The sequence below is a fragment of the Euprymna scolopes genome, chromosome 2 (assembly GCF_053919585.1).
Source record: "Euprymna scolopes isolate OS-2025 chromosome 2, ASM5391958v1, whole genome shotgun sequence".
Lineage (NCBI taxonomy): Eukaryota > Metazoa > Mollusca > Cephalopoda > Sepiida > Sepiolidae > Euprymna > Euprymna scolopes.
The window spans coordinates 190,125,438-190,142,599 of NC_136483.1; the positions used below are offsets into that span (position 1 = coordinate 190,125,438).

The 17,162-nt window shown below is 34.9% G+C and overlaps 1 protein-coding gene across 6 annotated transcripts in view; it reads left to right on the plus strand.

Annotated features, from left to right (window-relative positions):
* The window catches only part of LOC145299803 (cytochrome P450 3A24-like), a 139,581-nt gene that overhangs the window by 108,154 nt on the left and 14,265 nt on the right, over positions 1–17,162 (plus strand). For all 6 annotated transcript variants that reach the window (XM_080144435.1, XM_080144437.1, XM_080144438.1 and 3 more), the window contains one exon: positions 5,359–5,496. In XM_080144435.1, the coding sequence (XP_080000561.1) occupies positions 5,359–5,496 (138 nt within the window). The remainder of the gene's footprint in view (positions 1–5,358; positions 5,497–17,162) is intronic.

The window sequence follows — 17,162 nt, forward strand, 5'->3', positions numbered from 1 at the left end:
TAAGCGCATTACATTTGAACTTCTGCATATCAGTACAGTGTGAGAAGCAGGAAACCGCAAGAGAACTCTAAAGTCTAGCAGTTCATGGAAAGAAACTATTAGAGTAGAAGGCTTTCCAACTTCTAGGAATCTGCACAATGAATAGGTGGGATTTTGCTACTTTTCACATTAGTCGAAGGCGTTCGTTAAATCACATTCCGTTAAATACTTGTCAAACCGGCATAGGGATGTAACATTGGAGTTTGTGTGATAGTGTAGTACCTGTTTAAGAGTTAGATACTAGTGATAGATTTATGAGCAGTTGTCTTCTGACAGGGAAGCTTTTACATAGATCGCACATACACACATACAAATATCTCACCTGCTCTTGTCGTGATTCCCGTTTTAGCCGACAGACGGCGTTCTACTTCCTGTTCCGTCTTTTTCTATATTTTCTATATTTCCATTCGAACCGTCCATGTAGTGAGACACTATATGCACACACCTTGACAAGGCAACACCTCCGTTTTAAGATATTAGAGAATACATGTGTATACTTAACGTAATATCGCATACGCAATGAACATTCAATGCATATTTTATGGGACTTTAGTGATCCCGCACACAGAAATAAATAAGCTGTATATTTTCTGTGTAGGTCTTCTTCCCAGCTCTGAGTGTACACTTGGCACATTTATTCAGACCAAACTTCATTCGTATCTCATTGGAGAAGGTATGTACTACCAGCAGAAGCTGGTGCAGATCCGTGTCAGAGCTGGCATACATTTTAAGATCATCCATGAAGAGTAGATGGTTTACTTTCTTGCTTGGATCTCGATGGCGTCCCTGACTGAAATTGTAAGGATCTAGAAAAGTACGAGCCTTATAAATACGTTGGCATTGAGGAAAATGACAACATACAACATGCCCAGATAAGGGAGAAGATAGGCAAAGAGTATATACGCCGTGTGAGGAAGATCTGCAAAACACAGCTTACAAATAAAAATAAAATTATTGCCGTCAGCCAGCTTTCCATGCCAGTAATAGCATATATTTTTGGTATCATTGACTGGCCACAAAAATACATCAACCGGCTAAATGTCAAAACACGGAAGTTACTAACGCTTCATAAAATCATATATAGAAATCAGTGTCTACCAAGACTATTTGCCCAGGGAAAAAGGAGGACTAGGGCTCTCAGAGATCAACCACCAACATAGGGCAACAATAGTAAGCACAGGCCACTATCTGAGAAGCTCTCAGAACCCCACCTCTCAATGGTATATGAACATCAAGACACAAGAGTCAGCAGAACAACATCAGTCACCCAGCTGGCCAAGCATTTTGGTCAGTGCTGTCTCACAGATGTGGCTGAAATACTAAACAAGCCTGCTACAGAAATAGCAAGAAAGAGTCGGCAGAAATATACAGAGACCTTCCAAAAGAGGAATGTTATAGAGTGGGACCAATGTCAGTGTGCAAAGTATTTTCTGAGATAACTGTCTCAGGAATACATATACAAAGAAGGTTCCTTGACTGGCTCAAAAGGGTTATAATGGCTGCTGAAGAGCAGAGATTGATGACCAATGCAACCAAGAAGATGGCAGGTCTCACTAATGACAACAAATGTAGATTCTGCCACACGGAATTGGAAAATGTGAGTCATCTAGTATCAAGTTGCAAGGTCCTTTTACGAGACATGATGGAGTATGTAAGTACATCCACTGGACCATCTGTAAAAAAACATCCAATGTAGCAGCAAATCTAGGGAACATCAACCTGAAAGACAGTTGGAAATGACTTATATAACATACATTACGACCATGTAATCCCTATTGCCACCTGCCTTGAAAATGCTGCTGTGAAACATGACATAGTTAAATGGAATAAGTCAGAGAGAGTTGCAACCTTAGTTGAAGTGAGTGTCCCTAATGATAGAGGTCTGAACAGAGCTTAAAGAGAGAAACAGACCGAATATCAAGGGCTCATATATGATATGAAAAAAAAAACTCGAATCTTAGACAGATATCAATCAAACCAGTTATTATAGGTGTCACAGGACTTATGAAGAAGAACCTGAAGTCCTACCAAACTAATATTCCTGGTGAACCAAGTGCAAAAGAGATCCAGGCAATTGCACTTAAGGGAACAACGAGGATACTAAAAATAGCTCTCGGTTGATTTTAATAAAAAGCAGGTCAATGTTGGCAGCTGGTTTGTGCTGCTCCATACCCAACGTTACAATCTTCTAAAGAAGAAAATAAAAAAGATAGAAAATGGAGCTATTAAGTCTGACATAGTGATATGGGACAAGAGAGAGAAAGTTGCAACCCTAGTTGAAGTAAGCGTCTCTAATGATGTTAGCCTTAGAAGAGTAGAGAGTGGAAAAATAACAAAATACCAATGACTTATCATGAAAAGAAACTGGAATCTTAAGATATCCATCATTCAAGTAATTATAGGAGCAACCGAGCTAATGAAAAAGAATTTTAAAAAATATTTGGCGAATATAACCGGTTAACCAAGTGCAAGAGAAATACAAACAATTAGACTTAAAGGGATGGTTAGAATCTTAAAAGGTCTCTCGGTTGGAATAACTAAACTAAGGGATGAGGATACTTTTCCCTAGAAGTAAACCCTAAATATTCAAAATCACATAGTATTCTCTGCCCAAATAAGATCTTTCTATGGCTAACTTGCATTAGCTTTTATAAGGAATGGTGCACCTCCTCCAAGTGATGTTTCCTCAATTAGCACCACGAAGCTGGATACTCCACCAGACTAGATGAATTCTTGTCCTGGAATCCAGTAAGAACAAGAGACCAAAACAAAAGTTATACTACAACATGAAAATAACTAATTGAGAGAAGGAAATTTATGTTGTCAATTTCTTTACCGACTCAGTGTTTAAGAGATATCTTTAATGAACATTCGAATATTTATGTATATCATGTAGAGCTCAATTGTTTGACCCAGGTAATGGGCACCTTGATTTCTGAGAACTGCGACTTAAGTGCAATAAAACAAATTTATGCACAAGAATATATACGCAGGATCATTTCCTACTCACATATACGCGTGTACACAAAACGCTCTCTTATATTTTCGCTTTCTATAGTTAAATGAAACACCTTATGTGTATTTATGTTACTCGATCCTTACGTTCTTCTTTTTAACGTTATCCTTTTAAATGTCTTTTTAAATGTACTTGGTAAACTTGCTCTTTAATCTTGATCTTCATTCATACTTACTCTGTCGTTATCGACGCCATCCGCTACATATTCAACAATACTTCATGCATGGGTAAATGCTGACTTTGCAAAGATATACGATACTATCAGGTGCGAGTAGTTTTCTAGCACGGTAGAAGGAGCCCACTTCCTTTGCAGCAACCTAGACAATGTCTTTAATGTTTAGACTGGGCGCCATTCTCTAAGGTTTCAGCCATTTCTTCAGATATGTGTACGTTCTTTTTCTTCTTGTGTCTGTTATAGAACGTGATGTCATCAGCAAATATACACATCGCAATAACTATTTTCTCAGGAGGTCGATTATAAATATAAGGAATAATAAACGTTCAAGAATCGACCCCTGTAGCACACCCGTATTTATATCATGTTGTTCAGACGTATGACCATTGAGGATAATCTAAATGTTTTTATTGTTTAACGAGGATTTGAGTATGTTAAGTATTCGTCCATTAATATCGTATTATTTCATCTCCATGAAAAGAACTACGTGCCAAGCCCTGTGAAAAGCTTTAAATATATCAAGAACTACTGTTCTGTCCTGTAATATACCTAATAAAACAGGCTTGTATAAATCCATAGTCTCGGTCGGAAAAATGTTTAGTAGTTATAAGGTGGAAGAATAGTGCTTGATTAATTAAGGGCTAAAAACTTTTGGCGAAAAGAGGAAAGATACTAGTGGGGCTTGAAAACTGGTATATCAGAAGCAATTTTTCAGCAGTTAGGAAAGCAAGATTTGGAAAGGCTTAGAGTTTGGAGGGAACAGAGTCAAGCTCAAGTATTTTTGTAACATTATCACCGTATCTAGGTATTTTATGATATCACCAATATGATATGTGGGTATTTTATGATATCACCAATATGATATGTGGTTATTTTATGATATCACGAATATGATATCTAGGTATTTTATGATATCACCAATATGATATCTAGGTATTTTATGATATCACCAATATGATATGTGGGTATTTTATGATATCACGAATATGATATCTAGGTATTTTATGATATCACGAATATGATATCTAGGTATTTTATGATATAAAGAATATGATATCTAGGTATTTTATGATATCACGAATATGATATCTAGGTATTTTATGATATCACGAATATGAAATCTAGGTATTTTATGATATCACCAATATGATATGTGGGTATTTTATGATATAACGAATATGATATCTAGGTATTTTATGATATCACGAATATGATATCTAGGTATTTTATGATATAAAGAATATGATATCTAGGTATTTTATGATATCACGAATATGATATCTAGGTATTTTATGATATCACGAATATGATATCTAGGTATTTTATGATATCACGAATATGATATCTAGGTATTTTATGATATCACGAATATGATATCTAGGTATTTTATGATATCACGAATATGATATCTAGGTATTTTATGATATAAAGAATATGATATCTAGGTATTTTATGATATAACGAATATAAGAAAGGGTAATTTTCAGATTATCGAGTGTAGTTTCTGTTCGCAAATGGAACTTTGGGAGGGAGAGATTTGTTGGGTCAAAAGTGGAGTTAGAGGCAAACGACCGGGCGGGTGAGTCAACTTTCTCGGTTGCTGTGCAAAAAAAAAATAATGGTTGTTGGATAGTGGAGGAATTTTTTATTATTTACCGAACAACTTTTCCAGAAATCTCAAGTTCCTAATTTCTACGATCCAATGCGTTTTCTGGTTATTTCGATGCCTTCTGTTGGCTGCTATTACTCCACTTTGCGATTATTTCTAACTTCTGTAAACTTTTTTCTATTTATACTTGACTTATATTCGATAAATTTGCGGAATGAATGCCTTAGAGCAATCAGAGATGAACAAATAAAGAATGAGATGACGATGGTTTATATTTCTACAATTTCGTAATTATCAGTTGATTTTTTAAACGGAGGAATTTAACTAACTTTGTTCTTTCAAGAACTTAAAATGATAAAACTTGGTAAGAACTAACTTAAATTCGATGTTGCTATAATCGTAATTATTGCTTTTCCGGAAAACCTCGAGTATCCATGCTGGTGATTACATAAAACACATATCTCTCGTTTATATTATAAACTGATATGCTGATGTCATTTTTCCCATGGATTTTTATAGAATCAACCGAGAAGTCAGAAACGATTGTACCATAAACGGTGTTAAATTTCCGGCAGGCATGAACATCACTATTCCTGTCACTTCTGTACATAACGACCCTAAATTCTGGCCAGATCCTGATACGTTCGATCCGGAAAGGTAAGTTGAATATCCAGATTTTCAAAACAAAATTATATCTTATTCCTCTGTACGGAAAACCCTCCCAAAATACAATCCATGGAATCATTAATAACATCCACAACCCTTTCCGCAATAAACTCAATTAGATAAAAATAAACTTTGGTAAATGCTTGGCATGTCTAATAGATTTTAGACATGAATGCTGAAAAATGTTTGTTATAATTATATGAGATGACACTTTGATGCTCGTTTAGTAGGACCGGTGATCCTGATCGGATCTTAACAACTCCAATTCTTATTGCTGTCTTAAAGATAATGTCTCCTTCTGAGATGAAGAACTCCATCACAGCCCAAATAAAGAGAAATATGTTATAGAATTATTGATGATTTTGTATTTCGTATCTTAGTGTGCTTATCATTGTTTATGGTGATAAAACAAAGATTGTTGGATATGAATAGTCGAAACTCGGTCGACAAGACATAGACTTAGTTTATTAAAAAATTTTTGAATTGCAGAAAAATTTTTGAATTTTATTTACGATTCCTTGAATGGATTTTTTTTCATCGCCCTATACCTTCGAGTGTTGATGGTGGAACCTATTCTAGTTGTTAATCGGGCTTGCGCTTGTAAGGCAATATAGGCATAGTTGCAGTTGGCGGCCGCGAAAGTGGATTAAAAAAGCAAAAAAAGTAGTTGCACGTTTATCAACCTTATCAAGAACTTTAATATCATGATTTATCATGATTCCCAAATCAGTCAAGATCACGCCTTTAGTAGCTTTTATATTCGACCTTTAATTGAAGATGTTTGTTGACGAAGTTGTTAAGTTGATTCAAAAGAAATTAACTCGGCATGAATACAAATAAATCTACAAAAGAAATGTATTTATTATCCGGTGCCGTGACACTGTCTGTTTAATCTTAGCTAAACATCCTTGTTTAATCCAACAGAGTCCGCATTAGATTGACAAATATTAGGTAAGGGTGTTCATTTTCCTGAGATATTCAACGTGTGCTTACCAGCATACACACAGCGTCTACTATTCCTAAATGGTCATTCATCTTGTAATACCTGGAATCACCCTCGCTTAACTTCGGTGATATAATGAGCACACAAGGTCCAACGTAATTACGTCGTTCAAACAATAAAACAATGACCTCTAGCGTTTTATTCAAACATTACAATCACACAATAAAACGATGATTTGTAACATTTCATTCACACATTACAATAAAACAATAAAGCAATGATTTGTAACATATCATTTCCCCACGATACAATCACACAATAAAACGATGATTTGTAACGTTTGATTCAACTATTACAATCAGACAAAAAACGATGATTTGTAACGTTTTATTCAAACATTAAATAACACAATAAACTATTACTTTACCATTTTATTCACACATTACAATTACACAATAAAATGCTGATTTGTAACGTTTTACTCAAACATCAAAATCATGCAATAAAATGATGATTTGTAACGTTTTATTCAAACATTACCAGCCGCAATAAAACGATGATTTGTAATGTTTTATTCAGACATTACAATCACACACGTTTTATTCAAACATTACAATCACGCAATAAAACGATGATTTGTAACGGTTCATTCAAACATTACAAGCACGCAATACACCGATGATTTGTAACGTTTGATTCACACATTACAATCACACAATAAAACGATGATTTGTAGCGTTTTATTCCCACATGACAATCACACAATAAAACGATGATTTGTAACGTTTTATTCAAACGTTGCAATCATACAATAAAAAATGATTTGTAAAGTTTTATTCAAAAATTAAAATCACACAATAAAACGATTATTATTAACATGTTATTCAAACATTACGATCACGCAATAACTATGATGTGTAAGGTTTTCTCCGAACATTACAATCACGCAATAAAACGATGGTTTATAGCGTTTCATTCACACATTGCAATCACAAAAATATGATTTATAACGCTTCATTCTAACGATGATTTGTAACGTTTTATTCAAATATTACCATCACGACATAAAACGTATTATGAACATATTAAAATCACACAATAAAACGATGATTTGTAATGTATTATTCAAACATTAAAATCGCACAAAAACGATGATTTGTAACGTTTTATTAACACATTACAATCACACAATGAAACTATGATTTGTAAGATTTTATTTAAATATTACAATCGCACAATAAAACGACGATTTGTAACGTTTTATTCGCACATTACCATCACGCAATAAAACAAAGATTTGAAACGTTTTATACAGACATTAAAATCACGCAATAATACGATGATTTTTTAACGTCTGATTCAAACATAAGAATAACACAAACAAACGATGATTTGTAACGTTTTATGCTAACGTAACAATAACACAATAAAACGCTGATTTTTTACGTTTTATTCACACATTAATAACCATTGGTGGTAACGTTTTATTCACACATAATAATCACACAATGAAACGATGATTTGTAACGTTTATTCAAACATTACATCCACACCCTACAACGATAATTTGTAACGTTTTATTGACACATAATACAATAACACATAACGTTTTATTGACACAATACAATAAAACGATTATTTGTAATGTCTAACTCACACATTACAATCACGCAATAACACGAAGATTTGTGACGTTTTATTCACACATTAACATCACACATTAAAACGATGATTTGTAACGTTTTATTCACACATTAAAATCATTCAATAAAACGATGATTTGTTAAGTTTGATTCACACATTACAATCTCCCAATTAAAGGATGTAACGTTTTATTTAAACATTACAATAAAAGGATAAAACTATGATTTCTAACGTTTTATTTAAACGTTACAATCACGCAATAAGACGATTATTTGTAACTTTTTATTACAATATAACAATCACACAATAACATTATGATTTCAAACATTACAATAACACAATATAAGGATGATTTGTAACGTATAATTCAAACGTTACAATCATACAATAAAACGATTATTTGGAGCCATTTATTCACACATTACAATCACACAATAAAACGAGTATTTGTAACGTTGTATTCGCACATTACAATCACGCAATAAAACGATGATCTTTAACGTTGTATTCAAATATTACAATAACAGAAAAAACAATGATTTGTAACGTTTTACGCAAACGTTTCAAGCACACAATAAAACGCTGATTTTAACGTTTTATTAACACATTACAATCAAACAATAAAACGAAGATTTGTAACGTTTTATTCACACATTACAATCACATAATAAACGATGATTTGTAACGTTTTATTCAAACATTACAATCACGCAATAAACCGATTATTTGTAACGTTTTTTCAAACATTACAATCACACACCGAACATATTATTTCTAAGTGAAACTGGAATAGGACCGACCACTTCCCTATATGAGTTCATAATTAACGGATATTCTAACTTAACAGCTAAATCTGACCCCCAAGATCGCCATGGCCATGGAATATGTGCCTACATTAAGGATGGCTTCCCGTGTTGCAGGGAATCTCTAGAGAAGATCCTAATTTACCCTATATGTGCTTCAGGGTTGCACTTGCTAACACCACTGCATTTATAGTTGCCCTCTATCGGCCCCACAACAGCGGAGTTACTATCTTTAAGAGTATATCTGAGAAAATAGACCACATACTGTCTGCTAACATCCACATCTGTGGTGACTTCAACTTCCATAACGTGGAATGGCTGACCCATTCAAATAAGACAGACGATGAGGGGAGGTTTTGTTATGATTTTGCCATTGCTTATGACCTCACTCAGATTGTTCGCGGACCCACCCGTGTGCCCGATACACCCGGTCAATATGCAAGCCTCCTAGACCTTTTTCTCTCAACTTCCCCTGAGCTATGTTCATGTTTCGTTCATTCTGCTCTAGGATCCTCCGACCACTCCGTCGTATCAGTTAAGATAAAAACGAAATGTAATAAGTCCCCAGACGTACCCCTCCACCGTACTGTATACCGATACTCTATGGCTGACTGGGATAGCTTCCGTACATTCATATATGATGTACCTCTGCACTCCATGTTTAAAAAGGAAGTGTCCTGTATAGTATCACATCTTACCGGATGGTTAATTGTAGGCATAGACCATCCTACAATTCATACCATCTAAAAAATTCCAACAAAAACCTAACAGTCAGCCATGGTTCTCCCCAGAATGTGCTGCTGCTATCGCGCACAGAAATCACTTTTTCCATAGCTATCAACGTAATACATGCACTGAGACTAAAGCTGCTTTCAGGAACGCCAGCAACCACTGTAAAAGAGTAATAAAAAATGCAAGAGAGCTATATGCCCAGTCTGTTAAATCCAAGGTAGCTGATCAGTTCCCACCAGTTTTGGCAAATAACAAATAGGATCCTGAACAGAAGTGTGCGTTCTATCCCAACCATTATCAATGGACCAGAGGTCATCTCGTCAGCGTCAGACAAGGCCAAACTATTTGCAAAGAACTTTGCAGCTAATTCTACCCTATGCGAAGAAGGCCATCAACTCCCCATATTTTCTCCTATAACACAGAACAAGCTAGGTAACATACAAATATCCGTGCATGAGGTCGCCAAGATAATCAAGAACCTTGATTCCAGTAAAACAACTGGCCCTGATGGCATCCCAATTATAGTGTTAAAAAAGCTTCAATCAGAACTCGCTTCCATACTTACGAAACTATTTAAGCGCTGCCTTAAGGAGAAGTGCTTTTCGACTCCCTGGAAAACCTCATCAGTTTGCCCTGTATTTAAGAATTCAGGTGATAAGTCATCTCCCTTTCAGTACAGACCAATAAGTCTCCTGTGTGTTATGAGTAAGTTGCTGGAATCCATATTAAATGGTATGCCAAAAAGTATACAAACAAGATAGCTATGAATGGCTAGGCACATGGAAATAGAATTACATCCAAAGTATAGCCCTATAGCTTTTCTCCAATCTTCATTCCGTGCCATCATTACGGTTGTAAAAAGCTATAGGGCTATACTTTGGATGCAATTCTATTTCCATGTGCCTAGCCATTCATAGCTATCTTGTTTGTATACTTTTTGGCATACCATCCCTATATCCTATTGCATTTCCAATGCTTTTTTATTTTTGTTAATTAGTATTTTTACTTACAGTCTTATTTTTAAACTTACATTCATGATAGTATTGTCTTTTTTAGGAGGCGGCTCATTGCCGCCTCCATTAGTAGCAGGTCGCTTCCTGCTGGGTTTTAGGTCTTTGGGTTTTGGGCCTTAGGAGTTGCCTCTTGGTCCTCCATCGGTTCTATATTACATAGAGAGTGCTACCGCCTCTCTGATAAAACAGTTAGAGTATTATAAAGTTCTAAAATGTTCATACCTTCACTATTAAATTTTTCTTGGTTCATTCTTTGGCGTTTTGGCAAAGATTTGGCAGTTTTTGATATTTATATTTATAATAGTTTGTGCATGAGGCAGCTTTTTTACCCTTGGGATCCCTGTTATACCGTACTTTTGAGTCAGCACGTGAGGCAGCCTTCTTTTTTTCTGGTTCTTTGTTATAAAGAGCACGTGAGGCAGCCTTCTTTTTTCTGGTTCTTTGTTATAAAGAGCACGTGAGGCAGGTTTTTTCTCCTCAGAATCCCTGTTATACCGTGCTTTTGAGCCAGCACGTGAGGCAGCCTTCTTTTTTTCTGGTTCTTTGTTATAAAGAGCACGTGAGGCAGTTTTTTCCCCTCGGGATCCCTGTTATACCGTGCTTTTGAGTCAGCACGTGAGGCAGCCTTTTTTGCCTCAGGATTTGCATGATACTTAATTTTTATTATTTCAGCATTTTTCTGATAGTATTCTTTTTGCTCGGATAATACCTTGACTTTGTTTTTTTCATAGTCTATATTTCTCTGAGCTTTTTTAGTACGTGCTGACTTTGGCATTTTTTATTAAATGTAAACATATAACACTTATGTGTATCTTACTATAATATCACTTATCTTATAGCAAGACAACTCTCGTAGAATTGAGATAATGCCCCGTCACCAATAGTTAAAGTGTGGAACGGTATATACACCAATAGTGTAGTTGTTATCTTTATATCAAGTCCTAATCAGTGACAGTGTGAGGTTACTTGGTTAATTTATTGTAGTTTATTTTAGAAAACTTACTTGTTTTTATTAGTAGATTGTGTATAGTAGCCACAATATCTAGTTATTTTTGTGGCTAGGGATTGGATTTTGATTCTTTTTGGTCAGCTTCCAGTGAGTTCTTAGAAGATGTCTTTATTGCAGTTTCTTTTGCGGTTAATTTAATTTATTTCCTTTGGCGTTTGGTGAGTTCTTAGAAGAACTGGTCTGATGTACTTTTCTTAGCGAGCGAAGAGATTCAGCTGCATTTAACAATGGTTGCTATAGTGTATTTTTGCGCATGCGTGAGAATTTCAAGTTTCCTCCTTATTTTTCAATAGTTTGACAGTAGTCATGTGTCTTTCTGCCAAGAGCGACAGACGTCAGTGTTAGCCGTGATCGTCTAGAGGTTAGGACCCCACGTTGTGGCCGTGCTAACCTAGGTTCGAATCCTGGTCACAGCATTGACATTTTGTACATATTTTACAGTCCAAAATCTGAAGAATTATTTGTTTTTATAACATTGTTTTTTGACGTCGTACTTGCTGATAGGTTACTTTTATAACAATTTTGATCAACTGAGATAAAGATTTCGTGGTTTCATTAACGCTGGTGGGTTACTGTTTAAAGAAAAAACCTTAACGTTCACCTCAAATATTCAGCGTCCAAGAAATATAGGCCACTGGCAAACTGGAACGTCTGTGAGCATCCGGTGTATTATTTGGAGCTGTCCCTTTTGAGAGAAGTTCCGTGTTCGAAGTGGTCTGTCTACATTGGGTATATAGTGTTTAAAACTTGTTATTACACGTAATCTTATTTAATTATGGAGTTAGCTAAAAAGCGATGGGTCACTGCACTTCTCCGTGTAAAGAGTAGTCGATCGATGCTTGAACTGTTGTCAGAGACCGTTCGTACACCGAGATACATCGTCTCAAAAGAAAGAAGAAAGCAGAAGAAGAAAGAAGCAAGAAGAACAATTGGCCATTTTTGTACCTTTTTTTTTTTTGCTCTCTTTTGACATTTTAACCGACGTTCTGACACTCGCTGGATTCGTAAGACGCTTCTCTGTAAGAATATGTGCTTTTTGAAAATTATAAGTTGATTTTAGTTGAGATTTGGATAGTTTTGTTTTGTAGACGTATATAGGCGTGTACGGGCCATCCCTATATAGAGAGTGCTACCGCCTCTCTGATAGAGAAATAGTCAACCACCTTAGCAGGAACAACCTTCTTAGTGACACACAATATGGTTTCCGCTCTGCAAGATCTACCGCAGATGTGCTGACGGTTATATCCCACAGGATTAGTGAATCTCTTTACAAAGGCTTCCTTTCTAGGGCAATTGCTTTTGACATATCAAAGGCCTTCGACAAGGTATGGTATAAGGGTCTACTTCACAAGATTTCCAGCTACGGTATAACTGGAAATGTTTTCTCAGTCATTAAATCATTTCTCTCCGATATGCTCATAAGAGTAGTGGTAGATGGACAAAAATCGGAGGCCTGCAATATAAATGCTGGAGTCCCTCAGGGGTCAATCATGGGCCCAACTCTCTTCCTGATCTACATCAATGACCTCCCTAAACACATACTTAAATCATTCGTTGACATCTATGCTGATGACACGACCGTCTACGGCAAAACATCAAAGGCTGTAAATGACAAAGTTCTCTCTGATTCTCTCTCCTCTGATCTCGAGCGCGTGGTTCAGTGGGGGAAGACGTGGCTGGTTACCTTTAATGCATCCAAAACATAACTCCTATCCTTACATCATTTACGCTCTGATCCCCATCTGGCATCAATTGTGATGGATGGCTCTCGTCTGGGTGAGGCCCCGTGTTGTGACAAGCTTCTGGGTTTGACCTTTACTCCTGATCTGAAATGGAACATGTACATCAAGTCTGTTGCCAAGGTCGCTGAAAAGATGGTGGGATCCTTCTACCGCTCCAGAAGATATCTCACTACTGATGCAATTCTCTATCTATATAAAAGCCAAGTACGTCCAAGGATGGAATACTGTTGCCACATCTGGGCAGGAGCTGCTAGAAAGGACTTGTCCTGCCTTGCTAGAGTTCAAAATAGGCTTCGTAGCATCGTAGGAGATGTCTTTTTCTCTTCCCTGCAACTTCTCTCCCACAGAAGAGACGTTGCGAGCCTATCCTTGTTTTATCGTTATGTCCATGGCAGGTGCTCGCCTGAACTCCAATCTCTGGTCCCCCCTCGCCAATCTTTCACGAAAAACACCCGTCTAGCTGAATCCACTGTGAAAAATTTCCCCCACTCTTTATCTGTGCCTAAATCAAAACGTGGATTCCATGAACAAAGCTTCTTTCTTAGAACTGCACGCCTGTGGAACTCTGTTCTGTCTGCCTGCTTCTCACCGGACTATAACTTGGATGTCTTCAAGTCCAACGTTAACAAATTCCTAATGAACCGCCCCCTTAAGTAAACACTGCATCAAATCTCCATACTAACGTAATGTACTTGCAATAACCCTTATCCCTGAGTGGCTTCCTGGCCTTTATAAGTGGTGATCACTGTGTAAAAAAAAAAAAAAAAAACAATAAAATGATTATTTGTAACGTCTTATTCACACATTCCAATCACATCATAAAACGATTATTTGTAACTAAGGATGATTTATACCGTTTTATTCACACATTACAATCACATAATAAAACTAAGGATGATTTTATGCAAACATTACAATCACATCAGAAAACGATGATTTGTAACGTTTCATTCACGCATTACAATAAAACTAGGATTTGTAACGTTTTATTCAAACAGTACAATCACACAATAAAACGATTTGTAACGTTTTATTCAAACATTACCATCACACAATAAAACGATGATTTGTAACGTTTTATTCGAACATTACAATCAGACAAGAACAAAGTGTAGTATCTGTTCTTCAAATGTTGCACTTCAATTTTTTATTCTCTCTCGGTGGAGGAGCAGTCCTTCACGACTGAGACAATTTTTATTTTTGTACCTTTTCTCCACGTTAAACAACGACCCTGGTCTAACTCTGTCCCGTGAGGAGGAATGGTAAATAGGTATAATCAGACAATAAAACGATGATTTGTAAAGTTTTATTCACACATTACCATCACGCGATAAAACAATGATTTTTAACGTTTTATTTAAACATTAAAATAACGCAATAAAAAACGATGATTTTAAAAGTTTTATTTAAACATTAAAATAACGCAATAAAAAACGATGATTTTAAAAGTTTTATTTAAATATAATAATCACACAATAAGACGATGATTGGTAACGTTTTATTAAAACATTATAATCACGCAATAAAACAGTGATGTGTAACGTTTTATTCAGACATTACAATCACACAATAAAACGATTATTTGTAACGTTCTATTTAAACATTATAATCAAACAATTCCACCATGAATTTTAACGTTTTAATAAAATATTTCAATCACGTAATTAAACAATGATTTGTAACGTTTTATTTACACATTACAATCACATAATAAAATGGGGATTTGTAACGTTCTATTCCAAAGTTACAATCACACAATAAAACGGTGATTTGTAACGTTTTCTCAAACATTACCATCACGCAATAAAACGAGGATTTGTAACGTTTTATTCGCATATTACAATGACACAATATAACGATAATTTGTAACGTTTGCCTCACACATAAAAATCAAGCAATAGAACGATGATTTCTAATGTTTTATTCATACGTTACAATCACGTAATAAAACGATTATTTGCAACTTTTTATTACAATATAACAATTACACAATAACATTATGATTTGTAACGTTGTATTCACACATTCAACCACTTATCAAAACGATCAATTGTTAGGTTTCAGACAATACGTGATTTGTTACGATTCAGATATTACAATCACACAAAAAACGATGATTTGTAACGTTTTGTTCACTTATTTCAATCGTGCAATAAAACGATGATTGGTAATGTTTTATTCAAACGTTACAATCACACAATAAAACGGTGATTTTTAACGTTTTATTCAAACATTACAATCACGTAGTAAAACGATGATTTGTAACGCTTGATTCACATATTAAAATGACACAATAAAACGATATTTGTAACGTTTTATTTGAACATTACAATCACACAATAAAACAATTATTCGTAACGTTTATTTCAAACATTACAATCACGCAATAAAACGATTATTTGTCGTGTTATTTAACATTACAATAACACAATAAAACGATGATTTGGAACGTTTTAATACACACACTACAATCAAGAAATAAAACGTTTATTTGTACTTTTTCATTCAAACATTACAATCACACAATAAAACGATAATGTGTAAGGTTTAATTCAGACATTACGATCACACACGTTTTATTCACACATTACAATAACGCAATAAAACGATGATTAGTTACGTTTTATTAACGTACTACTATCACACAATGAAACGGTGATTTGTAACGTTTTATTCACACAATATAATCACACAAAAAACGATGATGTTTAACGTTTTATTAACACAATAAAACTATCTGTAACGTTTTATTTAAACATTATAATCACACAATAGGACAAGGATTTGTAACATTTTATTAAAACATTAAAATCACGTTACTTGTAACGTTTTACTCACACAGTACAATCACAGAATACAACGATAATGATTAACGATTTATGCAAACATTACCATCAATCAATAAAACAGTGATTTGTAACGTTTTATTTACACAATCACGCAATTAAACGATGATATATAACGTTTTCATCAGACGTTACAATGTTACAATAAAACAATGATTTGTACCCTTTTATTCACACATTAAAATCACGCAATAAAACAATGATTACTAACGTTTTATTCACAAAAGGAAACGATTACAATCAGATAAAGAAACGATGATTTGTAACGTTGCTTCAGACATTAAAATCACACAATAAAAGATGATTTGTAATGTTTGATTTACACATTAAAATCACACAAAAAACAATGATTTGTAACGTTTTGGTCAAATATTACAGTCACAATATAAAACGATGATTTGTAACGTTTTATTCAAATATTACCATCACGCAAAAAAAACATTGGTGGTAACGTTTTTTCACACATAATAATCACACAATAACACGATGATTTGTAACGATGATTATTTAAACGTTACAATCACACGATAAAATGTAGATTTCTAACGTTTTATTCGGACATTAAAATCCCACAATTAAACGATTATTCGTAACGTTTAATTTAAGCATTATAATCACAATAGGAGGCAGATTTGTAACGGTTTTTTAAACATTACAATCACGCAATAAAACGATGATTTGTAACGTTTTATTTTAACATCACAATCACGCAATAAAACTATTTTTAAGTGAAACTGGCATTGGACAGGCTATTTCCCTAGATGAGTTTGCAATTACAGGATACTCTAACTTAACTTCTAAATCTGACCCCCAAGATCGCCATGGGCATGGAATATGTGCCTATATTAAAGATAGCTTTCCATGTGGGAGGGACATCTCCAGGGAAGATCCTAACTTACCCTATATGTGCTTCCGGGTTGCTTTA